This window comes from Urocampus carinirostris, chromosome 17, assembly GCF_059441175.1.
Source record: "Urocampus carinirostris isolate Australia breed hairy pipefish chromosome 17, RoL_Ucar_1.0, whole genome shotgun sequence".
NCBI lineage: Eukaryota > Metazoa > Chordata > Actinopteri > Syngnathiformes > Syngnathidae > Urocampus > Urocampus carinirostris.
The window spans coordinates 29397799-29420959 of record NC_142365.1 but is presented as its reverse complement, the minus strand read 5'-3'; the positions used below and the strand labels follow the sequence as shown (position 1 = coordinate 29420959).

General features: G+C 40.6%; 1 protein-coding gene across 1 annotated transcript in view; it reads right to left on the bottom strand.

Annotated features, from left to right (window-relative positions):
• Positions 1 to 1361: 1361 nt before the first annotated feature.
• LOC148349735 (polypeptide N-acetylgalactosaminyltransferase 10-like) overlaps positions 1362 to 23161 on the bottom strand; it is an 89841-nt gene continuing 68041 nt past the window's right edge. Inside the window, exons 8-14 of the mRNA XM_088321443.1 lie at positions 14629 to 14736; positions 13402 to 13623; positions 11406 to 11522; positions 11179 to 11328; positions 8402 to 8581; positions 2110 to 2245; positions 1362 to 1899 (exon numbers count right to left, since the gene is read on the bottom strand). Of these exons, the coding sequence (XP_088177569.1) occupies positions 8417 to 8581; positions 11179 to 11328; positions 11406 to 11522; positions 13402 to 13623; positions 14629 to 14736 (762 nt within the window). The 3' untranslated portion in view covers positions 1362 to 1899; positions 2110 to 2245; positions 8402 to 8416. The remainder of the gene's footprint in view (positions 1900 to 2109; positions 2246 to 8401; positions 8582 to 11178; positions 11329 to 11405; positions 11523 to 13401; positions 13624 to 14628; positions 14737 to 23161) is intronic.

Below are 23161 nucleotides of genomic sequence, written 5' to 3'. Positions count from 1 at the left end.
CCTTGAAGTTTCCCGTCGCGTTGGAGGTGCAAGGGGGACGGCACTTCTTGGCCCTGGGCCCAAAACGTGCATGGTAGTAACACAGACCTGACACATTCTGATCGTCAGTGGCCGCGCGTGCCTTGCTGGCTGGGGGCGTCGCACTTGATGGTGTGTAGGTGCGTGTAGGGGCCAGCACCTCATGTGTGTATCTATGTGTGGCCAGGAAAAACCGGTCCGCTTCCTCTGCCAGTGCACGCGGATCTGTAATGGTTGTATTCGCAAGCGCCGTCTGGACATGCGGCGGCATGTGACGCAGAAAAAGTTCAGTGAAAAGAAAATTTGGCTCTTCGGTGCCAAGCAAGTTTAACATCATTTCCATGTGATCCGATGGCTTACTGTCTCCTAAGCCCTGAATAGCAAGGAGGCGTCGAGCACGCTCAGAACGCGAAAGTTCAAAGATTCTGAGGAGATATGCCTTCAGTCCCTTATATTTATCCAGTTCAGGAGGGGATGTGATGAAGCTCACCGCTCTGGCTGCAGTTGAGCTCCACAGAGCAGACACCACGTGGTAATAGCGAGAGTCATCATCAATGATTCCGCGCAGGGCGAATTGAGCCTCTGCTTGTGCGAACCATGTTAACGCCGATGACTCCCAGAACTCGGGGAGCTTGAGAACGGGTGCGTATGCCATGTCGGTATGCTCAGTATTATGCACGGCCTTTGGAAAACTTCCACGAGACGAGATGTCGGGGTCACCAATGTAGCGAGCAGAGACGGGAGTCATAGGCGGAGTGTCAAACAAAGGTGCCAACGAAAGCTGCTTTAATGACATTTAAACTTGCAATAAGAAAAACAAACACGAGAGTGGCTCGAGCCGGCTAACTAAACAATGGTTCCGTGGGTGAATTATGTAAAACCCACTACACAAGCCCCCCCAGAATTCACCCATGGTCAAAGTCTCTGTGCCTGGTTGGGACGCTAGGAACTCGCTAACTAAACAATGGTTCCGTGGGTGAATTATGTAAAACCCACTACACAGTGACAATTGACTGAACAAAGAGATCGACCAGGGGTTTATCGCCACTATCGGAGTTTGATTGACTGTGTTTTTTTTTTAACTTTATAGCATTATTAGTCAAGTTTAAGGCCGGTTTAAGGTCACTGAAAATGGGTCCCCAACAACCTGTTGGGTACCGACCCTAACAACCTGTTGGGTACCGACCCACCAGTTGAGAAAGACTGCCTTAAGCAATGTAAAGGATGTTAGTTGTGATAAGAATTGGCCTTTTTTCAAGATCTGCATTTTGTAAGTGTCTTTCTTAAAGCTGTAGAAACAATACAGCAATTTTGCATATTGTGGAACCACAACAGAGACAAGATGAGATTTCTATTTGCTTAATTTTTTTTTTGCATATACAAAATGTTGCATTTTAAATGTATAGGAGAAATGACAGTAGCCCGTTTCATACTGCTTGTTGAACGCTAGATTGTTCTGCATATTTATTCCCTTTCCTTTTCTTGCAAAGTACACTTTTAAGGTCCAAACCTTCATTTTTCCAGCTTTGGTGCTAGCATCCAAAGTTGTTCAGCTTCTTTGTGTGGGCCCGTCGCCTTCTCTCCTTTTCCTTGTGCATGTGTGAGTACTTTTGACATGAAAGCAGAAACAATCCGCCAACACAACAATCACCATATTGGATAAAAAAATAAAAGCGTCGTATCAACACATCTGGTGGGCGTAACAAGTCGGCAGCCTGTGCCCAAGAGTTCAAAGGCGGTCAAATGAAGAATACACTGCCAAAATCCCGTTATAATCCGAGACTTTACCGAGGGAGTTCTTCTAACATTTGAACCGGCGCTTTTAAAAGCCAGCAAACTTCTTTGGAGGGTCTATGGGGACCAGCTGTCTCGCTCAGCCACCTGGGAATAGAAACTGCTGTTAACAGAGTGATTACAAACTTTTTTTACAACGTCACTAATGTAAATTTGGAAGGATGATCAAACGTTTGTCTGAGTTTATTTTTCAAAACATGACCATTAACCTTAAGGACAAATATATTTTATCTGAAATAAATATTGAAAACTTTCAACATTAATGTCAAAGTTATTTGGGTTAGGCTTTTATTTTACCTTCTGATTTTCTGATGTGGTCTTATTTGATCCTTGACGTCGTTAGCATAGCCTGTTGGACCGAGCAGCCACCTCAGGACGCCTTTTCCTCGAGTGTCCGACAAACAGCTCGTTGGGGTGTTTTAGTTTTTTCCGTCTGTGCAGAGAAAATATAGAAAAAGGATGATAAGATAAAATAAGATGGGTAACCTTTGCATCTTAATAGAGCATTCCTTGATTTTAGCGGTTAATCCGTTCTATGACCACCCGTATTACTCTGCAAAGTAAAAACTATATACAGTGGCCGTTGTACATTTGAGCTCCTTGAGTTGTGAGAAATTCAGGATGTGAGATGTCTTGCCTGACATACGAGAAGAATTGCAAGTTATGAGAATTTCCAGACGCTACCACTAGAAGGCCAAGTGCTCAAAATGGACTGGCACACATTCTGTGTAACATCAAAGGGAAGCAGCAAGTGCAGATGACAAAGCTGGAGAGACGTTTACAGAGGGCATGGCTTCACTAATTTTTCAAGAAGATTATATCCCACAAGAAGTGTTCAAACACAATGAGGACGACCCTTATTTGTAGTAAAAGAATGTGACAAAGAACATTTATCACCGTTGAGGAGGAAAAAAATGCCGGGGCACAAGCCCATGGAAAGTCATCTTACCTTAGCATTGTAAGCTTAATTGGGTTCCGGGTTATCGAGTGGCGGTAGTTTTTGTGTTGCTCACGTCGTCGCGACTATGAGATTGATTCAGATTCCTACAATAGCAGAATTCCAGACTGAGACTTTTTATCTCGAACAGTATCTCGGACGATTGGCGCAAGGTAAGTGCCACGCACAATAGTTTTACAGTCGGAAGCTGCTGCCGATCGCTGTTGAAGGGCATCCCCTCGCACGGCTGCTAAGACGCTCTTTCGGCATCCGACTGCTCACAAGTGAGTATGGATTGCTGTAAAAGTTGCTCCCGTTCTGTAGGCAAGTAGCCCTTCTAGAGGGACGTGTCCGTGAGCTAGAGCAGTTTAAACGGAAAATGTTAGGTGCCTCGGACACCACTGCTAGCGTGGGCTGTAGCGAACCTGCTAGTCTGGTTAGCACTAGTTATAGGTGACTCCATCACATAAAGCTTAGCACCCCAGCCACGGTTATGTGTCTTTCTGGGGCCAGAGCACCCGACAATGATGGTAATTTGAGGGAGCGGACATGCAAATCTAGACACCAGGACAGGGCTAGCTACACCGATATAGTCATTCACGTCAGCTCTAATGATACTAAAATGAGGCAATCTGAGATTACAAGGAAAAAATATTGCTAGGACCTGTAATCTCGCCAGAAAGATGAGTCGGCATCGAGTAATTGTCTCTGGCCCCTTGCCTGCGAGGGGCAATGATGAAAGGTTTAGCAGACTAGTCTCGCTAAACTGGTGGCTGGCTAGTTTTTGCAGTCAGCAGGGATTTAGGTTTGTGGATAACTGGCCTGCTTTCTGGGGCCGACCTGACCTGCTGAGGAGAGATGGCCTTCACCCTAACTGGGAAGGTGCTCTCACTCTTTCTAAAAATATAGATCACTGTTTAAGCCTTCCATGACAGGGTACACTAGTGCAGGCCAGGTCACAGATGATTAGTGAACCTGTAACCACGGGTTTGGAGTCTGTAACGCTAGAGCTAACTAGCGCTATGCTAGATTCATGCAATTCACATAGTTTTTGTAGCTTAGAGCGTACCATTGACTGCACCACACACCCTGATCTGAACTCTTCTATAGCATTTTCTTCTGTGCTTCTTACCTCTGTTTCTCCCTTGTTAGGTGAGGAGGGAGTAGAAATAACATTTTTTTCTACCACTAGTCATCCTGCTACTCCACCTGTCAACAATATTCCTGTGGTGTGGAATTCGTGCTGCATCTGCAGTCATGCAAGGCACAAGACCCGGGGACCGGCAGTATAATCCCGTGGAGGTTACCACTAAGGTTGCCATTAAGGTTCAAAACTCGCGAAAGGTTTCAGCTCAATCCACAGTGCTGAAGCTCGGGCTTCTGAATATTAGATCACTAGCCTCCAAAGCTTTACTTGTCAGTGACCTTATTATTGAACACAATCTTAACCTTATTGGCCTTTGTGAGACCTGGTTAAAACCACATGAGTTTGTAGTGTTAAATGAGGCTTCTCCCCCTAACTTCGTGAGTTCGCACTTGGCACTCTCGTGGTTTAGGTCCTACCTGTCAGACAGGATGCAATGTGTTAACTATGGCAATCTGACCTCTAAACAATCTAATGTCCCCTGTGGTGTTCTTCAAAGGCTCTGTACTTGGGCCCCTTCTTTTTAGTATTTATATGATCCCGCTTGGTGATATTATCCGCAAGTATAATAATAGTTTCCATTGCTATGCAGATGACACTCAACTGTATGTGCCACTGGAAAAAACTGGACATTTAAGTTGTAGAAATCTGGAGGCTTGCCTTACTGAGATTCAAAGATGGATGTCACTTAATTTTTTACGCCTTAACCCAGAAAAAACTGAAATGTTGATTATTGGTCCAGCTCACTGTCATCAGTTGTTTTTTAAACACTACCCTGAACCTAGACAAATGTAATATCACCTATAGTGACTCGGTCAAAAATCTAGGCATTATATTTGATCCTAATCTGTCGTTTCAGTCACACGTGAAAAATATTACTAGAATAGCTTTCTACCACCTCTGTAATATTGCGAAGATTCGTTCGATGCTGTCCCAATCAGATGCAGAGGTTTTAATTCATGCGTTTATTACTTCTCGGCTTGATTACTGTAATGTATTGCTTTCTGGTCTCCCGATGTCTAGCATTAAAAGTTTGCAGCTGGTTCAGAATGCGGCAGCTAGACTTTTGACTAAGACCAAAAAGTTTGAGCATATTACTCCTGTATTTGCCAACTTGCACTGACTCCCAGTCCACTTAAGATGTGACTTTAGGGCTCTCTTATTAACATATAAATGTTTGCATGGGCTTGCACCCTCTTATCTCTCTGATTTGATTTCCCCCTATGTTCCTGCGCGGAGTCTGCGCTCGGAAAATGCCTACTTGTGACTCCGAGAGCCAAGAAGTCTGCAGGCTCGAGAGCGTTATCCATCCGGGCCCCGGTGTTATGGAACGCCCTGCCTCCGGAGATAAGATCTGCAAACCTCAACGGAAGTTTTTAAATCGAGGCTTAAGACAAACTTCTATTACAAAGCTTATGATTGATGCCCACCTCATTTTCTGTATTGTCCTGTCTTTTTCCGACTGCCTGCCTGGCTGATACGAAGGAGAAGGACGATTTGAGATGAGTCAGCGGACCAGCGTTTGACCTGAAGCATGTCAACCGCTGCATTTACCAGCTGGCAGAGATGGGAAGCTGCGTCGTGGCAGTCATAGACTTTCTGGACTAGTTTACAGGCTGGGGGCGTCGTTGGTGTCATGCTCTTTCCGGACATCTTCAACATCTTACCTAATGTTTACTATTCTGTGTACAGTAATGCTAAATGTAACTCACCCTGGTCAATCCTGGAAGGGGGATTGCCACATGTGAGGTCCTTTCTCAGGGTTTCTCTTTTTTCCTCACACTGAGGTTTTTGAGTTGTTCCTTGCCCGCATGCTGGTTTGGGATCAGGTAATTGTGCAATTTTGTAATTGTAATCCTGTGGAGTCCTTCAAGACATTTTTGTGATTAAGGGCTATATAAATAAGTGTGACTTGACTTGACTTAATGACGGTGATGATTACAAAGTAAAGCTGCTGCTGGGGTATCATGCAGAAAACCTATGCACCTTTAAGACACCTTTGAGACTATCTCCATGGTAATTGTTCTTAATAATCTCAAAATTGAATTCATGGATAGCATCTTATTTATGCTATTACAGTATTTTGATGTCATATTAATATCTCAGGGCGGCACGACGGATGAGATATTAGCGGCACAGTTTTGTGGTCATGGGTTAAAATCCAGCTACCAGCCTTACCGTGCAAAGTTTGCATGTTCTCCCCGTGCCTGCGTGTGTTTTCTCCGGACACGGTTTCCTCCCACATTCCAAAAACATGCATGTCAGGTTAATTGGCCGCTCCAAATTGTCCCTAGGTGTGAATGAGCGAGTGAGTCGTCTGTCTCTGTGTGCCCTGAACTGGCTGGCAACCAGATGGGGTGTCCCCTGCCCACTGACTGATGATGGCTGGGATGGGCTCCAGCACTCCTGCAAACCTAATGAGGATAAGTGGTGCAGATAATGGATGGATTAATACTGTATTTTTATGGCTATAAGGCGCACTGGGTTATAAAGCGCACCCCCCAAAAAGTTTATTTTTCCAAAATTTTCCATACATAACGCGCAACGGATTATAAGGCGCTACAGTGGGATCGTCAACAACTGAACTATCTGACTGCTAGTTCAGTCAAACCTATTAATCCCTTAGCATTCCGACGGCTCGCAAAGAAGTAAATACGTGTCTCAGATGTGTACGGACACACGTACGGACACGGTGTCTGTACGATGTCACCAAAAACTCAAATGCGTCATTTCACATATCATGAGGAAGGTTAAACTCTTGGGTTCAAGAAATGCTAACCATTTCTTAGTTTCCATTTTCTTTTTCGCTGGCAACTGTGTGGACAGCAAAGTCAGAATTTCATTGTGCAGGGAAATGTGGTTTACATTTAACTTTTTCTCCCGCATTAGCCCATGAGAGCCAGGAAATGCTAAAAAAGCACCCGCCTCCATTACCTCAGAATAACTTTAGCCAATAGTGACCAATTGACACATTAGTTAGGAAATGAAACACCGGTATATATATTCCAGCATACACCGCGGACGACTTTGCCAAAGAGGGAAAATCTAGTCGGCGGCTGCTTGCCTTAGTTGCGAGACCTTGAGACTCAATATTGATCCATATATAAGGCGCACTGCATTATAAGGAACACGGTCAGCTATTTAAAAAAAAAGCTTTTAGGTGTGCCTTATAGTTGGGGGAAATACAGTAGTTTTAGAGAGGAAGACTTCTATTATACCTATTTATGTTAACTTGGAGTTTTTGGGAGGCTGGGAACGGATTAAGTGTTTTTCTGTTATTTCTCATGGCTAGAATTCAATTTAAGTCATTTTTACAGCCCTTAATCACAGGGAGTCTAAAAGGACTGCATCTGTTCGATATATAATAAATTCTAGATATGAGCACTGGGAATGATTAATCCCATTATCACCCACTACATATAATTGTAGGATATAACAATTGATCCATTTACTTGTTTGCATTACTGCACATGCACAATTTCCCTTATCCGGGATATTGTTATACCAGTTGTAAATCCATACATAATGAAGGTCACAGTTGCATTCACCCACGTGTAAGTCTATGCTTTTGGCAAGCCACATAAGAGCACAACTTGTAAACAGACGGGATGCAACAATGGAACACAAGAGCAAACAAGCAAGGTACTTTGTTGATTTTGAGGAGTTTCATGAATGAAGGAAATTATGTCAAGTCAAGACATGTTTATTTGTATAGTCCTTAATCAAACGGAGACTCAAAGGGCTGCTGAGACCACAGATTATTGCAAACCAAATCATCCTTTAGTCAATGTCAAAAGTTAAATACAAAAACCACGTCTAATTATGTGAAGACATAGATCGTATTTGCCACTAATATTGGATTATTTGCTATGTAAGTATGTATGTATACCAGTTATTTGTTTGTCAATAGACAAGTAACCGTTTCCTTCAGATTGCTCCAATCACCGCCAAGGAAACAGAGGGGAGTCCTCTGATTGGTTTGTGTGTATGTATGTATGGTTTGTGTGTGGTATGTAGTGGAAATTTCTTACTACAAATAAACCTGCTCTAACTTTTTCCAGATTAAAACAGCGAAAAAAAGGAACCTCGAAAGACTTGCTCTACGTCTCACAAGATTTTTTATTTTCCCTGTTCCTTTTTGTGTTTCCTATTTGAGTATTATGTCAACTGCTTTATAAAGTGAACTGCCACTGTCACTCAGCCCACAAAAGACAACGTTTTTTTGTTTACAGAGGGTGACCAGACTCTACAGATGTATAATAAAGTTTTAAATCTCCAAATTGTCAACTTGTAGTACACATCTTCAGTGGAATCTATCAATCTAAAAGTCCTTGATGTACCAAGGATGTGAAAGTCATCCTTGAAATGTCGAGGTAATACTGTATGAGGCAGTAAACCACAGTCTAGAATCAAGTCTACATTTTGTACATGATCTTTCAATAGCATAAGAGTATCAAGGTAGGGCACGTTTTTCAGGCAAAACAATAATTATTTGGATATGAACTGACCGCGAAAGGGTGATGTCAATCGGTTCCTCGGTTAAAGTGCTCCAGCACGGTGGCGTTGGTTCTCTGGAAGAGCCACTGCTGAGTTAGCAAAGATGGGTTGCATGCGTTCATGAAGACTCGCCGCTCACTCGGGCTGCTGTCAATGCAGCTGTTGCTCACCGGGTGGTACAAGCTCTTATCCTGAGGTTTTCATACAAAGAAAGACACCGGAAGCACGGGTTAGACCTAAGACTATGTTTTGTTTTTAGCAGTATCTTAAAGCAGTGGTCCCATTTGGTGGCTGGCCGCACAGAAAGTAAAATGAGTTATGATTTTCTTATTATCGTTCAATTGACACTGGTACAGTGAGACCCAAAGTGAGAAAGCATTGTCTTATGAACCACATGTTCAGACAGTCTGCTTATGTTTTTTGTCCTAGCTAGCCTCTGAGCTGTACATACTTAGTGGATTTTTCTTAAACATGCATGCTTTTCATGCGCCTGAAAGTGTGCTATCGCTCCAACAAAGCAGTAGGGTTCGAAAACCATGTCAGGCTGCTTTCAAGTCTCAACCTGGATGTTCGGACACTAAATGCTGCTCCGCTGGTGGACTTCAGGATTGCATGCTGCAATCTAAGGGCTGTGAGGGGTTGTCCATCTTCTAGAACTATCATCTTTGCAGAACTGAATTTTTGTTGTGAATGCAGACCAGATGGTTTAAATCAGGACAAAATTTGTTTTGGAGGTGGTCCAATCACATCTTGGCTTCTAGATTCAGGTGAATGGTTTCTTATTCTCTCTTTATTTAAGTTGTTTCATCCCACTTTTATGTAGCTTCATTTTTTTTACTAGGCAGACTTAGTCTTATTTTCAGAAATACCATTTGTAGAATTGTATTTATTGTGCACATGATTCCAATTTCATTGAATACTCGAGTGTGTATTAAATAAAATAACCTGAACTGCTAGAACAGTACTAAGAATTGATATATTGCCAATTTTCAGATTAACGACTGATCACAAGCTTTTTAATGTGTTCGTTAAAAAACGATGTGGTGCTCCATTTTACGTTAAATGGACAGTGTGTAATATTTGACCACTAGATGTCACCTCATTTTATTGTCACTAAAAAGCACAAGGAAGACACAGGCTACAGTGACCCAACCATTTCCTGTCACTTTTTGTTGCCCAGCATTTTGTGGGCTCTTTGGTTTTCCGCTTACCCGGAGATACAAGATGCAGACATTCATGTCGGCACCCTCTAGACAAGTCTTAGGTTATGTTATACAGATGCAAGATTCTCAAACTACAACCAAAAAAAAGAAAACATATTAATGTATCTTTGCTTATTATCTAAATGAAAATGTTTTTTCTCTTTAATCAATAAAGGGTTTTTTTTTTACCACTAGGAAGTGCTAAATAACACGCGCTGTCCCTGTAAATGTTCAATAGTTGCCCATGTCATAAGATGTCAGATTGATGTCATTTGAACACCCAAAGTATTGACTAGCGACTTTGAGCCAGGTAGTAAAAGCACTGTCAGGCAATAAACTAGTCCGTGGTACAGAACATGGTTTGGGACCACTGTCTTAGAGCAGAGGTCTGGAACCTTTTTGAACCAAAAAGCCCTTAAAATAAAAAGATCTGGATTTTTTTTTAGAGCGAGACACACAAAATATTCTAAGACTAAGTTCAACAACACCAGCAAACCCGCTCCCCAGAAAAAAAGCAAATTCTTCGGCACATTTTATTTAACTGTGTGACGTTTGATGATTTGATAAATTCTATGAAATAATAATACCAGAGCCCATGTGCCATATATACCTCATAAAATTTTTCTCCCTCCTGCAGTAACCTTTCCACTACATGGCTCCAGCCTACCTTTCTTTTTTGTTTTCTATAATGAAAAAGTACCTGGTTCTTGGTCGCTGGCAGGACCGTTTTTGCTACCAACTCTGTCAATGTTCCAAACAGGCTCATGTTTTTCCCAAATAATGGTTTGAAAACAAAGTGAAAGCAAAGTTATTTTAGGATACCAACTTGTTTATCTATTATACCAGCTCGGTAGCCTAAATGGTAGGGCGCCCGCTCCGGGTCGCTGGTTCAAGCCTCGGCCGAGTCATACCTAAGACTTACAACATTGGTACTCATTGCCTCCCTGCTTGGCGCTCAGCATTAAGGGTTGGAATTGGGGGGTTTGGTCACCTAATGACTAAAATGGCTGTGCCCTGTTTGGCTGCGGCTGCATCGGCTCACTACAGTCTAACTGTATGGGTCAGGTGTATCAACATTTCGTTCTGTGTGCATTGTTACAAAGAATGACAATAAAAGTAAATTCTATTCTATTCTATTCTATTTACCTTGGGTGCAGACGGCGCGTTGTGAGTATACCTCTGGCCATTCCTACCACTCACCCAATCAAATTGTTCCAGGCGCTCTGCTAATGTTGTGGGGTGTTTTGTGGGTTTTCATCACAAGTGTCTCAGCGGTAAACATACTTTGTAGAATGAGCTTCGATGTAAGGCTTTCTTTAGCGATGTACAGCCAAAACGGGGTCTGTTGATGTGACACCTTAACTGTAAACAGTTGTGAGAGCTAGGCTCTGTATATACTGGACCAAACTCCTCAAATCTTTGGCGATATCACGGATATGCATGTACTGACATCTGCCTTGCATGTAAAGATACAGTAATTAATTGCACAAGTTTGATTTTATCTATGAGCTTGATGTACTCATGAATAGAGCCGTATATGGCTCACGAGCCATAGGTTCCCGACCTCTAGTCTTAGAGTAATGCACCTTCCGGTAGCGCCACAGTTGATTTCCTTTCATGCCATGGCAATCGTAGAGCGTGACGAGGCTTCTGTGGGAGACAGCATCAAGGCAAACCTTCCTAGTGTGCACTGGGTCGCCCACGCGGATGTCCTCGCGCCACCCGAGCGTTAAAACCTGCACAACCAAAGCTATTTCAGCAGCAAACAAGGATGGCGCGTTTTGGCCCGGATTCAGGGACTCGAGCAGCCCACCTGTCCATGACTCCAAGCCACATCACCGCGGCTTTTGGCGCAGCTCTCCAGGCGCACGGGGCTGCCCGACACAAAGTGTTTGACTTCCATGCACATTCCGCTACCTGCGTTGCGGATCTGCCAAGGAATTATATAAGAAAGCAGAGGGGCTGTCAGGAAATGGGAACCAGAGGGAGAACTGCATCAACATTAAATCCTTAAAAAAGCCATGGATGAATAACAGTGCTGTGAAATAGTATGTGCCACCTTCCTTTATTCTGTGATTTTTGCACATTTATCACTCACACACGTTTCAGCTCATCAAACTAATTTCAATATAATTCAGAGACAACCCAAGGAAAAATGCAGTTTTGAAATGCTGATTCCATTTATCAAGGCACCCCAAAAATCAAAACCTTTCTGGCCCTGTGTTAAAAATTGCCCCATGAACCTCATAGCAATAACAGAAAAGAAAAGTTTACAAAAATTGGTAACGAGTCTTCCATAATGTTGCGGAGAAATTTTGGCACACTGTTCTTTGCAAAATGGTTTCAAATCTGCTGTATTGCAGGATTTTATAGCATTAACTTCCATCTTGAGGTCACACCACGCAAATTTAACATTAGTGAAATCGTTCGCATGCTTTTGAATTTCTCATTCAGATTTGGAAGAATAAATCGTATGGTCTTCAATATTATTACTTTTTAACTTCGTTTGCCTAAATAATGTGTTTGAGATATGTTAATCTCAAAGGATATCAACCTTTTTGAAAACCTAGTGTATTCCTTTATACAGCATAAAATGTACACTGAACATTGAGTTAAAATTAATTAATTTTACTTTGATACACTAGGTGAAAAAGTCACAACTTCGGTGTCGTTAAAATTTAACACAAGAGATAGGAGTTAAGAGATAACTTGTGCAGTGTAAATCCTATTTAAAACTATGTTATATAATTACTCTACTGTTTTTTACTCTTAAACGTGTTAAATGATGTGGAAAAAAATGGCTCAAACAAATTTATTTTGAGTAAATGTCAAGTTTCAGTAATCCAATCTCCTAATTAACTTTAAAATACCTTCTTCATCTATCAGGAAAGCCAGACTTTAACTGCCTACACCAATCTCTACCTACCCACCATTGATACCTACCTACAGTACCTATTGTATTTTTCAGACTATAAGGCACAATGGATTATAAGATACACCATCCCAAAGAGTTTTTTGTGGGATATGTTTCACATCTAAGGCGCACTGGACTGTAAGATGCATTAAATTAAAACTACTGCAAGAGCTAGGGTTGCATCAATAGAAACATAAAACCATTTTGAAAAATGTATTCCATAGAACACATTAATTATAAAATCTGGTAGTACTAGTAAAATTGATTAAATGACAAATGGTTACCGTATGTATTAGCAATTCATTAAAATCATCTATTTCCAACGTGTGTTTTCTGGTCTATATCGGAATATAAGGCTACTTTCAACATACTGTGTACCAAAAAAATTAAATTTGTTTGAGTTGTATTGACAAATTTCACCTCACAAATGCTCAACTATTTACCCACCGATCGCAACCTACCTAGACAAAACTGTATTTATGCATCAATACTTTTACTAACCTACCTTTCTACTTTTTACACACTCACTTACTTAACATTATCAACAAGTCTACTATTTTACCTAACCTTGAATAGGTAGGTAGGTAGGTCTTGGTCACCACCTGTTTCTTACGAACTCCCTACAAACCCAAATTTGTTAACTCACCAACCTAACTAATGACCAACCGACTGATAATAATAGCTATACCTTTTAGTTTTTTTTTTGTATTTTTAATTTAAATTGTTTGTGTTATGTGTTCATTGTTTCTAATTCTTCCAGAATAACAGTGCGCTTGCACGTGCTCTTATTGCAAACATATTTCATCATGCGCCCTTTCCCTCAGTGGAGTTTCTGCTAACGTTGCGCTTTTCCTACTTCCGCACTGAAATCCAACTCCGACACTTTAGCTCTTACCTCGCCCCAGGCGGCAGCGGGGGGCTCTACAGGCGGGTAGTGCTGAGGAAGATCCCAGGCAACCTCGTTCATAAACCATTTGAAGCTCTTGCATCCCAGGCGGCTTCGCAGCACCTTCTGCGCCGTCATGTCTCCTGCCGACAGGTGTCGGTACTCGGGCCGCCGCTTGTAGACGTACTCTGCGTACTCGTCCATCCACACCTCCGCCACGCGCTTCAAGTTCTAGAAGATCGTTTAACATGATAGTGGTGGGGTAGCAATGATTAGATAGATAGATAGATAGATAGATACTTTGTTCATCCCCGAAGGGAAATTCACATTTCCAGCAGCATCCCTGAGCTGAGAACAATCGAAAATAACACGGGAGCTGCTGGAGTGGCTGCCATTCGTGACGGCGCCGGAAGAAAAGATTCAATTTGAATCATGTACGATTAGTCGATGTTGACGACATAAATAGATAAAAGAAACTGTCTACAATAAAACTCATTTCGAACAGACACGTTTTTTTCCAGGAGAGTGAAGTATGTTTTCACGAATATGCTCTCTGTTGACTGACACTCATAGGCAATAGTGTCCGTCTCTGAGCGGTATATACAGAGATGACGGTGTCAACATTGAGAACGTGTATTCAAAACTTTGAAAATTTGGGGGCAATTTAGAGTCTGACTCGCCTCTGTATGATTCTAGTAATATTCAAGCCAGTACTTTACACCTGTATCTTTCACTCTAAAAAGTGCTTGAGCCTAATGCCAGCCTGTGACTAAAAAACGTTTTCGATATAATATGCAAGCAGTCCGAACAATTGTCAGTAGGTTTGACCGTTTGATTACAAAACTTTAGAGAATTTTAAACTTATTTTATACCCTTAAAATTCGGACTATAAGGCGCACCTGATTATAATCTGCACCCAGAATATTTTTAAAGGAAAAATCCTTTTGTACATACATAAGCCGCACTGACTATAAGCAGCAAACGCCCAACTTGAAACATGAGATATTTACACCCCTTAACGGCGGCCAGACTTTGACAGACAGATATGTGTCTGTACAATGTCACCAGTAACTAAAATACATTATGCCATGTATCATTGGAAAGCTTTACTTTTGTTTTTGACTGTTTTTTATTTTGTCCTTTATTTTGTTATTAAATGCCATCTGCTTTTGAGCATCTTGCCTTTTCCCGCTTCTTGCGTTTGAGTCCACCACAAAATCACAAAACAAGTGTTACCTTAGCTAAGCTGATCCCGCCGGGGACTTTGTAGGGGACGTACTTCCTGTAGATATGTCCCACCCTGGAGCATGGGATGTCCTCCATGCGACCACCACACATCCACAACTGCAGAAGGAAAAGTCACGGTTCAATTTTGTGTTTCAAGATGGATAACGTTTTTGTTAAGATTTGATATAATTTTAATTTAGGTTTAAGACATGATTTGAAGTAAGTTTTCAATTTTAAATCTAGAGAAATAATGTGTGATATTTGACCCACAAGTTGTGGCTGTATTGTGATGTGCGAATAAAAACCAGTGCTACAAATTGCAAAGAAGATTACAAAATAAAGAATAGAATAGAATAGATGAGATGAGGATAGAATATACCTTTATTGTCATTGTTACAAAATGGGTTGAACATATTGTGACAAAGAAATTGGACGTGGCACTCCAGTTTCACATTTAACAGTGAGGATAAAAGAAAACAAAGAAACAAGAAAGTGCGGGCATATAGGATGTTACATACAGTTTTGGGATCGTATTAGTGCAATATGCGGTAGTGCAAAATAGGCAACATTGTGCAAAGTCAGCATAGAAATGAATACAATTTGACATCTCATCTCATCTCATCAGCTGCACCGCTTATCCTCAGTAGGGTCGCGGAGGTGCTGGAGCCCATCCCAGCAATCATCGGGCAGTGGGCAGGGGACACCCTGAACTGATTGCCAGCCAATCGCAAGGCACACAGGGACAGACAACTCGCTCATTCATTCACACCTAGGGACAATCTGTATGAGGTAGTGTGTTTGCAAGAGTTTCAGTTTTTTGTGCGGTGTGTGTTAAGGGTGGTGATGGCTCTGGGGAAGAAACTATCTTTGTTTATGTTTTGTGTGACTTGTAGCGTCTGCCGTAAGGCAGCAGGTTAAAGAGGTGGTGGTCGGGGTGAGAAAAGTCCATGATGATGTTTACTGCTCTGCTGCGGTAGGGAGAGCAGGCAATGTCCTCCAGACTGGGTAGAGAGCAACCAACGATTTTCTGGGCTGTGTTGATGACCCTCTGAAGTGTTTTCCTGTCTGCTGCCGTGCACCCAGCATGCCACACCGTAATGCAGTATGTCAGAATGCTCTGTGGCTCTGTAAAAGGACACAAGCAGCTGCTGTTTTAGATGATTTTTCCTGAGCACTCTCAGGAAATGGAGTCGCTGCTGGGCCTTCCCTACCATTGCTCTGGTGTTTGCAAAACAGGAGAGGTCACCGGATATTCTTTTATAATGAGTGGTGCTGGGTTCCTGCCTTTCCTCTTGAAGTCCAGTACGAGTTCTTTTGTTTTTGTGGTGTTCAGTATGAGGTGGTTTTTCGAACACCACGTTGTCAGTGACTTTACCTTCATCCCTGTACGCCGCCTCGTCCCCTACAGAGATGAGGCCGACCATGGTAGTATCGTCGGCGTACTTAACAATTGTATTTGTGAGGCGGGTTGGCGAGCGGTCGGAGGTGTAGAGGGTGAAAAGCATGGGGCTCAGTACACATCCTTGGGGGGAGCCAGTGCTCAGTGTTAGGGTGGGAGGGACGTGTTTGCAGAGTTTCACGGACTGTGGGTGGTTTGAATGGAAGTCCATTATCCAGTGGCAAATGGAGGAAGAGAGTCCTAGACACTCAAAGTGACCAAACCGCACCATTTCCTTTCTTTTTGCTCAGTATTTCAAGTTTTTGTTGTTGTTGTTTGGTGTACCCTTACCACAAGGGGTGTTAAACAATGGCATAAAAAGTCTGCCACAGTTGTTTGGCTGGGGTCTTTTTAGAGGCTCACAATTAGATTGTTAAATTTCATATCTACTATCGAACAGGGCTAAAGCTTCTTTTAACTCCAGCAAAGACACGCAGGATTTTTTTCAATTATGTACTTTTTGTGTTGCCTTAAACACCACATATGTTTTAGGTAAACTATTATTGGAATGGGTTTCCTCAGTGTTCTCTAGTTGATTAATGGGAATCAGCAAATACAGCTACAATTGGTGTTTAGGGAGCGGCGCCTGCCTTTGATGACATCCAGTGGACATATTTAAAACTGCAAGTCATTTGACATTTTTCTTTTGTGCTTCTCTCAGCATTGTTTTGCAGGCCACATAAAATGTTTTTAACACATGTGTGCTACATGATACAGTAACATCGAGTGGTGAATCAATGCCTACTGTCTTACGTTGATAATTTGTGTATTGAGATAAAGCCTGGGTCGGCAAACCGCAGATCAGGAGCTTATGCTGCTTTTAGCACTGCCGAGTGGCTCCCCTGCGCTTTTCCAAAAATGTTGACAGATGGAAAAAGATGGGTGAGGAAACATATTTTTCTTTTAATATGGTTTCTTTAAGAGAACAAACATGGCAAAACAACTTACAACTTTTTAGTGCTGTCAAAATGTGTAAAACAGATATATTTTATATACTTCACCGCATTTCTCCTCTTCTTATTTTCTTCACTCCTATGTTTCCTATGTCCACCAGGGGCAGCATCACAATAGGACTCACTCTCTCGCCACAACCCCAATTTAAAAACAAAAGTCAAATTATACCGTTATTTAACCATTGATACTTTTATATTTTGGGGATTTTCTAACTTTTTCTTACTTCATAGTGACACATCAAGCCTGGTCACTGTTTGAAAGTGGTGTTTTTGATTCCGTTTTCAAGTCAGTGTTAGGATTTCAAATGAGTTTTCAAGCCAGGCTCCAAATGGGATTCAGGCATGAGCAGTAACAGCATAGCCGTGTTAACATTAGCGCTGCACTGCATCCCAAACGCACACATGCACGCACGCGCCGATACATGAATAAAAGATGTTGCTGCAAGACAAACTATGCTCAAAAACTCAACTTGGTCTCCAGTCTCTGGTTGCGTTTGCGTCTATAAATAAAACATTAACAAAACGATGTCCAATAACTTCTTTTGCAATCGAAATGATAGTAACAAAAATCTTAGCAATAGAAAATCAGCTGGGGGCAGGTTATCATCTGCCATGGTTTCGGTTTGTTGCCATCCTGCACACTCATGCCCGCGCTCCTTCCATTTGTTTACAATAGAATAGACCAGTTTTTCTCAACTGGTGCGTAAGGACACAAATGTAGAGCGTAGACCTGTCTTCAGTGGGTTGTGGGCATTTTCCCTTGGCAAAATAATGCTACGGTTAAGAAAAAAACAAAGTGCCAGTTATCATAATTTTTCAGTTTGTCCCGGGGTCCGACTTATACTCCGATGAGACCTATCTGTGAAATTATTGGCAAATTTTTACCAGGGGCAGCACGGCAGATGAGTGGTTAGCGCGTCCACGGCACAGTTCTAAGGTCATGAGATCGAACCTTCTTGTGTGGAGTTTGCATGTTCTCATGTGCTTGCGTGGGTTTCATCCGGGCAATCCGGTTTCCTCCCACATTCCAAAAACATGCATACCAGGTTAATTGGCCGCTCCAAACTGTCCCTCAGGGTGAATAAGCGAGTGAGTTGCCTGTCTCGGTGTGCCCTGCAACTGGCTGGCAACCAGTTCAGGGTCTCCCCTGCCCCCGCGACCCTACTGAAGATAAGCGGTGCAGATAATAGATGGATGGATGGATGGATTATAACCGGGTATATCAGTTCACATGTTAATTTCTCACTAAACTGCTAGGGGGCGCTCTATGCCTGTGTTTATAATTTCAACTTTGAGCTGTTGTGTTGAAAATTTGAATGAATGAATGAAAACTTTTATTTGAACATAAAAATAGGACAAAAACAATGAGTCAACAACAGAATAATGTCACATGACATGTTCGAAAAGGGGTAGTCAGAAGCAGATGCTTATTTTTCCTACCCCTTTATCTTCCCTATTAAATACATTTTATAGATAGCTCCTCTTGTGTCCAATACAACAAAATCTCATGGATATACTTATTACATGGGTCAGATATCAATAATTATAATAGTTACAATAATCACATATTTTATACACTAATCTTCGCAATACCAGCCCTCAACGTCATAATGCGCATAATGTCACTGCGGCACCAGTGATAATAACAATAAAAATAAACACAATACTTATAATAACAGTTCTGATATAATAATAGCAACAATAACAACAAGGTAACCATAGTTTGAAATGCAGTATTTCCAATCCCCCTTATATCCCATTTTCTTCATCCCTGTATTTCGCCAGTAATGCTTTTTTTGTATTTAAATTTGAACACATGGATAGTTGGACATTGTTTGATCTCATTTTGCAAATTATTCCAAAGTCTGACTCCCCACACAGACACACACATACTTTTCCTGGTGGTTCTCACCTTTGGGATTTTGAATTCACCACAGCGCCTCAAGTTATAATTTCCCTCTTTCCGAGTAAATAAATTTTGTATGTTCTCTGGCACTATGTTTTTGTTGACCTTAAATAACAGTTGTGAAGTGAAAAATTGTATTAAATCATCCAATTTTAATAATTTGGACTGCATGAATAAAATATTGGTATGATCCCGATATCCTACCCTGTGTATGGTTGTTATTGCACGTTTTTGAAGGATAAAAAGGGGCTGTAGTGAACTTTTGTAATTATTGCCCCAGACTTCTGCACAATATGTTAAATATGGCAGAAAGAGAGAACAATATAATAAATACAATGCATTATAATTTAAAAGAAATTTGGCTTTATTAATTATTGAAATGCTTTTAGATACCTTAGTTTGTATGTGTCTGATGTGTGTTTTCCGACTTAATTTATTGTCTATTATGACCACTAAAAACTTAATTTCTGATACAATGTCTATTGCGACAACATCCATTTTTACTTCTAAATCTTGATTTGCCTTACGATTACCAAAGAATATTACTTTGGTTTTATTTAAATTTAAAGATAATTTATTTATATCCATCCATACTTTTAGGTTAATTAGTTCACAATTAATACAGGTTACCAAATCAATATAGTTATCATTTGAATAGAAAATATTAGTGTCGTCTGCAAATATTACTAATTTCAATAGTTTTGAAACATTAAAGATATCGTTAATATATAAATTAAATAACTTTGGTCCCAGGATAGAACCCTGTGGTACTCCACAACCGATGTCCAAATATTCAGATGAAAACTCTCCCATTTTTACATATTGCTTCCTCCCCGTCAAATAACTTTCAATCCATTGCAAAGCCACTCCCCTGATGCCATATATTTCCAGTTGTTTTAATAGTATATTATGATCAATGGTATAAAATGCTTTTTTTAAGTCAATAAATACCCCGACTCCGTATCTCTTCTTTTCTATACTTTGGGTGATTTCTTCTACCGCATCAATAATTTCCATTTTTGCTGATCTGTTTGCTCTAAAACCATATTGACTTTCATTAATCAATTTATGCTTATCTACAAATTGTTCTAGTCTATTATTGTAAAGTCTCTCTAATATTTTAGAGAACTGAGGAAGCAAAGATACCGGTCTATAGTTTGTAAAATTGTGCTTGTTTCCATTTTTGTATATTGGTATAATTTCTGCTATTTTCATTTGATTTGGAAATGTGCCTGTTAGAAATGACAGATTACAGATGTAGGTCAATGGTTTCACAATGCTATTTATAATAGTACCATATCGATGTCAAAACAATCCATAGACGTTTTGTTTTTACAGTTGTTAACCACGTCTAAGATTTCTGATTCCATAACCCCAGATAAAAACATGGTCTTGGAGTTAATTTTTATCCGTGACTCAAATTGTTTACCACTGCAATGTGGGATATTTGCAGCGAGCTCTGGTCCAACATTCACAAAATAACAATTGGAATTCTCCAGAACTTGATTTAAATTATAATTTTCACTGTTCTTATCAATAAAATAGTTTGGATATGCATTGCTTACATTCATTCCTTTTATTATACTATTTAATATATCCCAAATACCTTTGATATTACTTTTGTTATGATGTAATAAATTGGTATAGTATAATTTCTTGCTTGCTCTTAATATTCCTGTCAATTTGTTTTTATACGTTTTATATCGGGATTCGGCTTCCTCAGTTCTTAGTTTAATACATTTTCTATATAAGGTGTTTTTTTTCTTACAAGCATTATGTAAACCCTTAGTCATCCATGGATGGTTTACAGATTTATTCTTAATATTAGTTTGTCTCATTGGGCAATTTTTGGTATACTTGTTGGTGAATATTTCCAAAAATATGTCAAACGCACGATCCACATCATCTGTACCATATATATCATTCCAGTTTGTAAATTCCATATTATTTGTAAATATATTGTCAATGAGTGTTGCACTGTGTGAAGTGAATCTACTAGGTCTTAATATAGTTGGGTACAAACTCATACTGTACATCATATTAATATAGTCATCAATGTTTTTATGTTTGTTTGGATTCATTAGATCAATGTTGAAATCTCCACAAATGAATAGTGTTTTGGCGCTTATTGTTGAATATGTTTTTTCAGCCCAGTTTGTGAAGGTTTCCAGATTTGAGCCCGGTGATCTATATACACAACTGACTATAATATTTCTCCTTTTTTCATTTATAATTTCTATTGTAATACATTCAAGTAAATCGTCAATGAAAAAAGACATGTTTTGAAATATTTTCGACTTTAATCTTTTGTGCACATATATAGCTACCCCACCTCCTGTTTTGTTTGTTTTATTTACATAGTTCAAATTATAGTTGTTTAATTCAAAATTTACACGCCTTTCCTCACTGAACCACGTTTCAGAAACTGCAATAACACTAAACGGGTTCTCAAATTGCTGTAAGTATTCAGTGATGTCATCAAAATTTGCGTACATGCTTCTACTGTTAAGGTGTATTATTGAGAATTTGCCTTCAGATTTAACAAAAAGTATTATATTCATTTCCAGTATAATATTTGCAATTGTCTGAGCTAGCTGATAGGAATTTGTGGTCGGGATCGAAGTCATCTAATCTTGAAATATTGGAGTCAGTGTGATCAACAATGCTCAGTTCCAGTAGATCATGGCGTAAGAAAATTATGATGGATTTTTTTATTTGTGATCTGTAATAAAGGTGTCCATATTGTCAGTCCAGGATGCCCTTGTTACACTTCAGGCAAATCTGTCCAGCTCCTGCATTTCTCGTACCCAAAGTATTTTTGCTTCTTCTGGAATGCCGTTTAACTTTATGTATATTCTACAGTTTGAAGTCCAAGTTCCTTGTATCTTGTTCGTTTTCCTAAAAAATCGAGCCTGTCTTGCAATGTCAGAGTTTTTTTTTTGCTTAAGTGTTCATTTAAATAAACATTTGTCCCTTTTAGTTTTTTTTCTTGCTTAAGGATTTCATGTTTCCGTTTTCTGTTGACAAATCTCACGATGGTCGCCTTAGGGCGGTTCTGACCTCTTGTTAATTGATGGCATGCTTCTATGTCCTCAGCATTGATGGATATGCCTTTTTTGCTCATAAAAGCAATGACCTGTTGCTCAGCAGAATCTTCATTAGCATCCGTTGCAATATTTTTATCTGCCACAGCCTTGACATAGGTCCGAGGTTTAATGTCCAGACCAGTGATAATAATGTCATTTATCCTGGTGTACTGTTTCAGATCTGCTACTCGTCCTCCTACCGCAATAATCCTCTTGTCTTTCTCCACGTTTTCGTTTTTTAGGTCTTTGATTTCAGCTATTAAACTCAAGATTGTGTCTTGTTGTTTAGTGACTATATCCATTTTGTCCATTAAAAAGCCGAGTGACTTTTTAATTTCCTCGAGTTCTTTATCTCTGCTTAGCATCTTGAAAACTTCACGCTTCTCTTACGGCACCGTCCGCTAATCGCCTCACCCGATCGCCCTCTGACTCTGAAGTTGTTATTTCGCCGGACTTAGTTTCCCCGGCTTTTGGTCGCTTTACAAAGCAGCGCCGCCATGTTTGCCAGCGTCAACATTGGCCGATCTCGGAAAGCAGGCGAATCGACCTCCTTCCTGCACTGGTTTTTGAAAGAAATCCGGCGAGTCAACGACAACGTCGACTCCGTGCTTTATTTTCTTTTCAAAACCCACAGACGCCAAAATCGTGGCATTCAAGTGGCCATAGCACATTAGCGGCTACGCTAGCTTCACTCGCGGTGCGGTGCGTTCACGTGCAGTCAAGGGAGTCAAGAGATTGATTGATGATAATTTGAAAATTTAGCCCCTTACTATATTTAATTTGAAATTGCTTTACAAGATGACATTTATGTTTTTGGTGATTGTTTTTATCCGATACATTTCAAATACATGTGACTTATGAATGTTTTTTCCTTCTTAAGGCCCGGTCACACAGCCTTTCACGGGCGTATCGAGGCTGAATCACGGCCAGAAATTTCTGCCCGTGAAGCAGACGCTGTTGGACGCTCTGAGATCGTGATACAGACGAGATACAGCAGTGCTTTACGCGTGGTAAGAAATTCACACGCGGTTGGCTGCGCGAAAAAGTTTTGCGCTGCTCAAAACTTTAGACCACGGGTAACACGTGGTACACACCAGGTAAAGACGCGGTATGAACGTGCTGGGACGTGCTACAGGCGTGGCCAAGACGTGGTTACACG